The 9,686-nt window shown below is 36.1% G+C and overlaps 1 protein-coding gene across 1 annotated transcript; it reads left to right on the top strand.

Annotated features, from left to right (window-relative positions):
- Positions 1-7,558: 7,558 nt before the first annotated feature.
- LOC141666019 (uncharacterized) lies at positions 7,559-8,173 on the top strand. Its single transcript, XM_074472005.1, has one exon. The coding sequence runs from the start codon at positions 7,559-7,561 to the stop codon at positions 8,171-8,173; it is 615 nt and encodes a 204-aa protein (XP_074328106.1).
- The last annotated feature ends 1,513 nt before the right edge of the window (positions 8,174-9,686 follow it).

Below are 9,686 nucleotides of genomic sequence, written 5' to 3'. Positions count from 1 at the left end.
ATAGCCCAGATTCTTCTAATCTTGGCTCAACAAACAGTTCACCTGACTCAACAACAACAAAGACAGACCAATCCCCAGGTAACTTTCAAAACTTTTCAAGCGGTGAACCCACCAGAATTCAAGGGTTCCTTAGATCCGATTGAAGCAAATGTTTGGTTAAAGGAAATAGAGAAGTTGTTTGCTTTAGTTAAAGTGAAGGAAGAACAGAAGGTTGAGTTTGCAAGTTATTATCTGAAGAATGAGGCCACCTATTGGTGGGAGACTGTGAAGACATTGGAAGGTACAGATGTTATTACTTGGGAGTGGTTTAAGGAATTGTTTTTAGAAAAATATATCCCCCAGTTTGTTCATGATCAAATGGAGCTGAAGTTTTTAGAGTTAAAGCAAGGAAATATGTCGGTATCTGATTATGAGAGTAAGTTTGAGGAATTGTCAAGGTATGTACCGTCATATGTGGATACTGACAGGAAGAAGGCTAAGAGATTCCAGCAAGGTCTGAAGCCATGGATCAGAGGGAAGGTAGCCATCTTTGAATTGGATACCTATGCAGGAGTTGTACAGAAGGCCATGATTACAGAGACAAAGAGTGAGATGTTACAGAAGGAAAAGGAAAGTAAGAAGAGGAAGTTTAAAGGGAATGAAGGCCAGTCACAACCAGGGAAGTTTCCAAATTTTAAGAAGGGCAAGTTTCAGCTAGGGAGAAATTTTAATTTCAAGAAGCAAAATGCAGGCGACGGAGGCCAGGGCAACCGTCCAGTCAATGTGAATCAGCCAAGTCAGTTGAGGCTAACTTTTCCAGATTGTCAGGTATGTGGGAAGAAATATGGAGGAGTCTGTAATAAGTTGAACGTGGTTTATTTCAAGTGTAATCAGAAAGGGCACTATTCGAGGGCGTGCCGAAATCAGCCAGCGAGAGAGCTAGTGAACAAGGATCAGCATACCCGTAATCCAGCGGTTAAGGTTCCAGCTGTTGGATTTACATGCTTTAAATATGGGAAGCTAGGACATATAGCCAGGGATTGCAAGACACCAGCCCCAGTCAGTAATGCATTAAGGATAATGGGATCCACTCCAGCAGTAAATGAAATTCTAAGGGCTAGAGTTTTTGATATGTCTGTAAAGGACGCTATCTGGGATACTGATGTCGTGGCAGGTACGCTTAATATGAATTCTTTATGTGCCAAAGTGTTAATAGATTCGGGAGCAACTCAATTGTTTGTTTCTCAAGATTTTGTTAGTAAGTTAAACTGTTCAGTTGAGTATTTAAATGAAATAATGACTGTGGAATTAGCAAATCAAGAACGTATATCTGTTAATCAAGTTTGTGGGAATTGTGAGATTGAGATTTCTGATAAATTTTTTGTGTAGATTTGATACCATTTAAGCTAGGAGAGTTTGGCGTTATCTTAGAAATGGATTGGTTATCTAAGCACGATGCCCAGATAGATTGTCGAAATAAGAAGGTAATGGTGAAGACACCAGATGAAAGAATAGTAATGTTTAAGGGCCAGAAACAAGCAAAGAAGTTTTTAACAATGATTCAAGCTAAAAAGTTACTACGGCAAGGATTCGAGCATTTCGTTGCTTATGTGATTGATAGAAGTCAAGAACCAGCAAAACTTGAAGATATTCCAGTAGTTAATGAATTTCCAGACGTGTTTCCCGATGAGTTACCAGGACTTGCTCCAGACAGCGAAATTGATTTTGCGATCGACTTAGCACCTGGAACGGAACCAGTATCCAAGGCCCCGTACAGAATGGCGCCCGTTGAGATGAAGGAACTAGCAAAGCAATTGCAAGAGTTGTTAGAGATAGGAGTAATCAGACCCAGTGTATCCCCGTGGGGTGCACCGGTACTATTTGTCGAGAAGAAGGATGGAAGCATGACACTGTGCATCGACTATCGGGAGCTTAACAAGCTTACAATCAAGAACAAGTATCAGTTACCCATAATTGATGATTTGTTTGACCAGTTGAAAGGAGCCAAGTACTTTTCCAAGATCGATTTGAGATCGGGATATCAACAACTAAAGATTAAACCAGAGGATATACCAAAGACAGCTTTCAGGACAAGGTATGGACATTATGAATTTTTAGTGATGTCTTTTGGATTAACCAATGCCCCGACATCATTCATGGACCTGATGAACAGAATTTTCAATGAATACTTGGACAAGTTTGTTATTGTGTTTGTAGATGATATTTTGATTTATTCAAAGACAGAAGAGGATCATGCTGAACATTTGAGGACAGCTTTAAAGATTTTAAGGAAGAAAAAGTTATATGCTAAATTCTCGAAGTGTGAGTTTTGGTTACAGGAAGTTCAATTCTTAGGACACATAGTCAGTAATGAAGGGATCAAAGTGGACCCAGCGAAGATTGAAGCAATTACAAATTGGGAAAGACCGAGAACACCAACAGACGTAAGAAGTTTCTTGGGATTAGCGGGATATTATCGCCGATTTGTTCAAACTTTTGCAAGGACTGCAACACCATTGAAGAAGCTTACACGGAAGAATGAAAAGTTTATATGGAACGATAAATATGAAGAAAGTTTTCAGGAATTGAAGCGAAGATTAATCACGGCACCTGTTTTGTCACTTCTAGATGATCAAGGGAATTTCGTAATTTATAGTGATGCTTCTCATAAAGGACTCGGATGCGTTTTGATGCAGCACGATAAGGTTATTACGTATGCGTCAAGGCAATTGAAACCACACGAACATAAGTATCCTACTCATAATTTGGAGCTAGCAGCCATAGTATTCGCTTTGAAGATTTAGAGACATTATCTATATGGAGAGAAATGCGAGATTTATACGGATCACAAAAGCTTGAAGTATATATTCACACAGAAGGAGCTTAATATGAGACAGGAAAGATGGTTAGAGTTGATTAAGGATTATGATTGCACGATTAACTATCATCCCGGTAAAGCAAATGTTGTAGCGGACGCGTGAAGTCGGAAAGAAAAGTTGAATGTGTTATCAGTACCCGAAGAGATATACAAGGAATTTCAGAGACTAGAATTGGAAATTAGAGTATGCAAGCCTGATGAAGCAAAAGCGTATAGTATGACTTTCCAGCCGGAGTTGTTAGAAAAGATAAGGAAGCGTCAGGAGGAGGTAATGGATCAGGACATTAACCGTTTGGTAGATGAGGAATTGTACACGCAAAAGGACGATCAAGGTATTCTTAGGTTTTCTTCTAGAATTTGGATTCCACCAGTAACGGAGTTGAAGAATGAAATTTTACAGGAAGCTCATAATTCAAGGTATTCAATCCATCCAGGAAGTACCAACATGTACAGAGATTTAAAGGAAAATTATTGGTGGCCCGATATGAAGAGGGAAATTGTAGAATGTGTTAGCAGATGTTATATATGTCAGAGAGTTAAAGCAGAACATCAGAGACCAAGTGGATTGTTGCAGCCATTAGAGATTCCAGAGTGGAAGTGGGAGCATATTGCCATGGATTTCATAGTCGGATTACCAAGAACGAAAGCTAATCATGATGCCATTTGGGTTATAGTGGACAGACTTACCAAGTCAGCTCATTTTCTGCCTATAAATGAAAGATTTTCACTAGATAAGTTAGTCCATATGTACCTGAAAGAAATTGTAGTTCGTCATGGAGTTCCTGTGTCTATCGTATCCGATCGATCCGAGATTTAACTCAAGATTTTGGAAAAGTTTTCAAGAATGTTTGGGAACGAGACTGAATATGAGTACGGCTTACCATCCCCGGACGGACGGCCAGAGTGAAAGAACAATTTAGACAATCGAAGACATGTTACATGTTTGGCAAAGTAGCTTACGAGTTAGCGTTACCTCCGCACATGGAACACATTCACAATGTTTTTTACATATCGATGTTTAAGAAATATAATCCAGACTCCAGGCATCTAATCGAATACGAGCCAATAGAGCTTCAAGCAGATTTATCATATGTAGAGAGTTCGATAGAGATTCTAGAAGAAAGAGAGAAAGTGTTATGGAATAAAGTGGTAAAGTTAGTGAGAGTACTGTGGAGAAACCCAAAGGTTGAAGAATCAACCTGGGAGTTAGAAAGTGATATGAGAAAAAAATACCCTCATTTGTTTTCTTAGGAGATTCTGAGGACAGAATCCTTTTAAGGGGGAAGGATGTAATATCTGGTATATATCGTGTAATTATTTTTGCTAATAAATAAATATTATGCATGTTTCGTGTTTATTCACTGAAGTATTTGTTAAGTGGTATATGTGTTTGGATGTTTAAAAATTATATAAATTGAGTATTTTAATTTTTATATGTCTAAAATAAAATATAGATAATTGTCATATCTTCCTATTTATTTTATGTTGACTTATGATTTTATAGGAATGGATTTTATAAATTCTTTTTCCGAGTAATTATAAACTATTTTATACAATCAAGAACCAGCCGGCGTCATCCGTTTTTACGTTTTTATAACCCGAAACTCTTCCAAGAACTCCTTCCTAACCTCATTGCAATATTCCGAGCATTTTCCATGTTTCGACTTCTTCGATCCGGCGTACGGTTTGTCCTGTGCGGGTCCCGGCGTAATATTTTCGATACATTATTCATTTCAGTAAATCAATAAAACTCGTATTTTCGATAAACGGAATCTTTTATTTAAACTATTACAATTATCACCTCGTAATACGTGTAACCAGGTGCTGAGACCAAGACCGCAGTACAAATTGTACTGATTTGGATAATTATCCCAAAAACCGGTACCGTTTGGATCTGTTTTTCTAAATAAACGTACTATTTTATATCCGGAATGATCCAACGGGATACTAATTTTCCGTAATTATAAATAGCCTTTATCGATTTTATTTCGTACCGAAAATCATTTGCAAACAGTAATTATAGAATTTTCCAGAGAAAAACCCTAATTTCATAAAACCTTCTGAGAATCAAACTATAGTTTCCAGGTGTTATTGAAATCCGTTTGGAAAGCTCTGGTAACCAAAACGAAGGATTTGGAGTGTACTTTCAGATTCCAGAACTTGTTTTACTGCATAATCAAAGGTTTATTTTCCGTAATTTTATTTATTTTCGAATTATTTTGATTAAAAATATGAATTTTTGTTTGGATGATTATTTGAATGATTTGTTGATTGCATGTTGTAGAGCTTGTTTTCCTGATGACTTTCTTATGTCATTTGACTGATTTGGAGTTCAATAACATGTTCAAAATTGAGTTTAATTTTCGAATGTTAAAATTAGGATTTATAACCCGTATGAATGTTCTTAATTGAAATTTAGGGCCTTTCGTTCTAGGGGTTATTAGATGTTGAAATATAGTGGGTTTTGTTCCTCATGAAATTTGCAATCGATTGGTGCATAGCTCATTAACAGACGATTCATGGTTTGAACGAAGTTGTGTTTTGAAGTTTACGTCGGGTCACCGGAAACCGACGAGTTTCTTGAGCTTTTTCCGGCCAATTCTGGAAAGAGTTGTGTGTTTTGATTGCATATACAATTTGCTGGTAGCCTGTAGTTTAATTTTGGACAGTTTGGTGGCCTGAGGTGGCCGGAATCGTGTTCTCCGGCCACACTCCAGCGAGTCGACAGCGGGGGTTTGCAAAATTGCAAACAGGCCCCCGAACTTATTATTTTAATTCCAAAAATTATTATTTTAATTCCAAAAATTATTTTAAATTCAAAAATAAATCTGAATTAATTGGTTAATTAATTTTAGTTAATAATTAATTAGTTAATTGGTCAATTAATTTGAAAATTAATTGATTTAATTAATTATTAATTAATTATTAATTAATTATTTAATTAGATTTAATTATTTATTAATAATTTAAAATTTTCAAAAAATAGTTTCGAGCTTTAAAATATTATTTTAAATTGTTTTCAAGGCTCGATAATTATTAGAAAATTATTTTGAAGCCAGATGTGGCCAACCGAACCATGTTTATTGCTTTAAAATCTACCCAACGACCCGTTTTGACTCCGAAAAATGTTTTAAAAATCATATTAAATACCCGAACGACTGTTTATGACCCGACACTTCCTTATAAATAAAATTTCATTGATTATCTAACATGCTATGCGCTATATGTGACTTGTTTGTTTGACTGTCGGTCTATATGTTCGGTGTTTACTTGTTTATAGCATAACTTTCAATCCGTTAATCGGCTTTGGGTAAAATGAAGGGTAAATAGAAGTGTATATCAAATAGAATCGTATGAGTTGAGTATTGATAGATGTTTACGATATGTGAGTAGAAGAGGCAAGGCGTAGGAAAGGGAAACAGATAGTCGAGGAGTAGGATGTAACTCCTTAGTTTTGATGATCACAACACAGAAAACCATCATGTTGTTCTTGAGAATGTTTGCAGGATATAACAGCTTAATGACATTGCTATTTAAGTATCATGACAGTAAGCTATCATTAGACAGTAATCTATTTCAGCAAGCTATGATCAACAGTGTCTGAATAACAGCAAGCCAAGTTGCACAGTCCAGATTCAACAAGGAAGTCGAATTTCATGGAGATTTTATAGGAACTTCTTTTATATCAGTTGTAAGGACTTCTCTGATAAATATACGTGCATTATATATATAGAGCTCAATTATAAAACGTTTTTACTTATTCAAATTGATTTCCTAAAGAATAGGAGTTTGTTTTTCTTTCAAACTCTATCTTCTATCTTCTGATTAAATCATTTTATACTTTACAAAATAGAAGAGATATTTTCTGGTCGTTGAAGTTCTTTGTTTCTCTTCTATCTAACGTATACATGAACGTTGGAAAACCATCCCAACGATCTTACACGGTAGAATTGGATTCTAGCCGTTGTAATTTGTTGAGGCTATTTTCAAACGCTAATGTATGGTTATATATATGTGATTTCTTGCAGTTTTATGACTGACAATTTGCAAGCAAGAACACATACAATTCCTGATCTTTATTGATTTCAAAATACTCTCGAGCTTCTAATCATATACACATATTTTATTGAAGAGAGTTTATAGTTTGAGTTGTAATCTTTATCATTGATTTGTATTATTCAAATTGTATTGATTAGTTGCTGGATAAGTTGGCTAGGGAAACAAGGGTTTAGTGGTACTTGCTAGAGGAGTTTGTACTACGGGGTAGTATAGTACTTAGAGAGCAGGTTCTTAAACAGGGTTTCAGCAAGTCATTATCAGCAGCTGGGATAAAGGGAGATATATTGTTGTATCTTGTAGTTGTAACCTTCGTTGATCAATAATATATTCTCTTACCAAGTTGGTAAGGGACCAGGACGTAGACCATAGGGGCTTAGGGGTCGAACCTGGCTAAAATTCTTGTGTGTTCTATTTACTTTTCTGCACATTATTTTCTGCATTGCATTTAGTCATCTCAGCTTACTATCATTGTCATATTATAATTTAGTTGGTAAAATCTCAGTAAGCTATTATCGGGTAAAATTTAAAAGTAATCCTAGTTAGCCATAATCACCTATTCACCCCCCCTCTAGGTGTATTTTCAGTTGGTATCGGAGCTTTGGTATACTAATCTTTCTGTAACAGGAATAATATTCATTCAAAATGGCTGACAAATATCCTGAAGGAACCTCGGATTACCGGGCACCTCTTTTGCTTGGTACAAAAAACTACAACTGGTGGAAAGGTCGCATGGAAGTGTATCTATCCAGGGAGCCACTAGCTTTGAGGGTTGTTCAGAAGGGTCCATTTGAGTTCAAGGACAAAGAAGGAAAAGTGAAAGACATTGATGATCTTACAGCGACTGAACTAATCAAATACAGCTTCAATGGAAAGGCTAGGAATTCTCTCATGAATGGGTTATGTCCTAGTGAATGTGATAAAGTCTCTTCATACAAATCAGCTAAAGAGATATGGGATACTCTAGAATTGTATCACGAAGGATCCAAGAGCTTAAGGAAGGTGAAATTGAGCAAACTAATGAATGAGTTTGGAAATTTCAAGCTTCAAGATGGAGAAACTATTCGAGAAAGTCAAGCAAGATTCCAGATAAATCTGAATGCCTTAAAGCAGCTTGGAAAATATATCCCACAAGAGGAAATCAACATGAAGATACTTAGTGCTGTGCCATTTATCTATGAACCAAATGTAATAGCTCTAGAATCCTCTCCAACTATAGATACTATGGATCAATTGGGTGTTTTTATAGAATTGGAATAATTTGAAAGCAAAATCAAGGAAAACCAATCAAGTTCTATGCAAGCTCCAGTTGCCCAAATGAAGCAATTAGATCTTCACACTGATAACAGCTTACTGGAATCTGAAGATGAGTCAGATGAAGAATTAGCTTTAATATCCAGGAAGATCAGAAAGATGATCGAGAAGAAGAATAGACTGAAAAGAGATAAAGGCAGATTTTCCAACAACAAGAAGCCCAACAAAGATTCTAAAGATCAGACATACTTTGAATGTGGAAAGCCAGGCCATTATAAGCGGGACTGCTACAAATTGAAGTCAAAACAGCAAACTGTCTTCAAGGATAAGAAGAAAGCTAAAGCTCTAATGACTTGGAGTGATGATGACTCAGTTTCCAGTGATGATTCAAGTGGAGACATGGTCAATCTTGCCCTAGTTGGACTTGATGATGATTCTGTTCAAGGAAATTTAGAAAGTGGCTACCTAGAAAGTGATTCAGAAGAAGATCAGAGTGAGGTAAACTCTTGTAAATATAATTTATCTTCTGAAAATACTGTTTTGGAACCACTAACCATGCAGGAATGTGAAAATGTATCTATGGGAGAATATTATTCTCTTAAAGCTGAAAATAGCAAGCTAAAAGAGAAGAATAATTATCTCAAGACTATGGTTCAAGATTTGATGAGCAAAGTGGATACTTGGATTGACAAGAAGGTACCTACACAAGCTGACAAAGAGGCTGAAATCAAGGATCTTCAAGCTAAAGTCAGTCATGTGGAAAACTTCAACAAAATTCTCCTCAAAAGAAACAAGACTCAATTAATGGAGGAAACAAACAGAAAATAGCTTACTATGGTCAGAATGGCAGAACAAAGATAACTTACTATGGGCATCTGATTTACATGTTTTATATGTTTTATCTGCTAACCATGTCGGATCCAACAAACTTTGGGTACCAAAAGGTTGAGTTGTTTTATTTATTTTGTAGATGTGTCTTGCCGCTCGAGTCAAATCAACTCAATGGATTTTAGATAGTGGATGTGCTAGACATATGAGTGGAGGCAAAGCACAATTCTTGAGTCTTCAGATGAAAAAGGGTGGAAGAGTGACTATTGGTGATAGCAAAACTCTTCAAATCCTTGGAAAAGGTAAAATAGGTAATAAACACATTTCAATTGATAAAGTTCAATATGTTAAAGGCCTTAAATATAATCTGCTTAGCATAAGTCAGTTATATGATGATGGTCATATTGTTAACTTTGGTATTGATAAGTGTATTATTACTATTGGTACTAACAAAGTCCCCCTAGTTGCTAGAAGGGAAGGAAATATATATATTTTGGACTTTGAGTTGCAGAAAACAGCTTGTTGTCTTTCTGCAATAGACACTGATCCTTATGTTTGGCATAAAAGATTGGGTCATGCTCACATGGACTTGCTTAACAAGCTTTCAAAGAAGAAGCTAGTCAGAGGTTTACCCAAAATCAAGTATGTCAAGACTGAGGTGTGTTCGGCATGCCAATTAGGCAAGCAAATT

Source organism: Apium graveolens, chromosome 6, assembly GCF_009905375.1.
Source record: "Apium graveolens cultivar Ventura chromosome 6, ASM990537v1, whole genome shotgun sequence".
NCBI classification, from domain to species: domain Eukaryota; kingdom Viridiplantae; phylum Streptophyta; class Magnoliopsida; order Apiales; family Apiaceae; genus Apium; species Apium graveolens.
Note: the sequence above shows the minus strand (reverse complement) of the source record. Positions and strands in the feature narration are given on the sequence as shown.

Excerpts from the sequence above, each read along its gene's own strand:
- LOC141666019 (XM_074472005.1), top strand. The coding sequence starts at position 7,559 with ATGGCTGACAAATATCCTGAAGGAACCTCGGATTACCGGGCACCTCTT.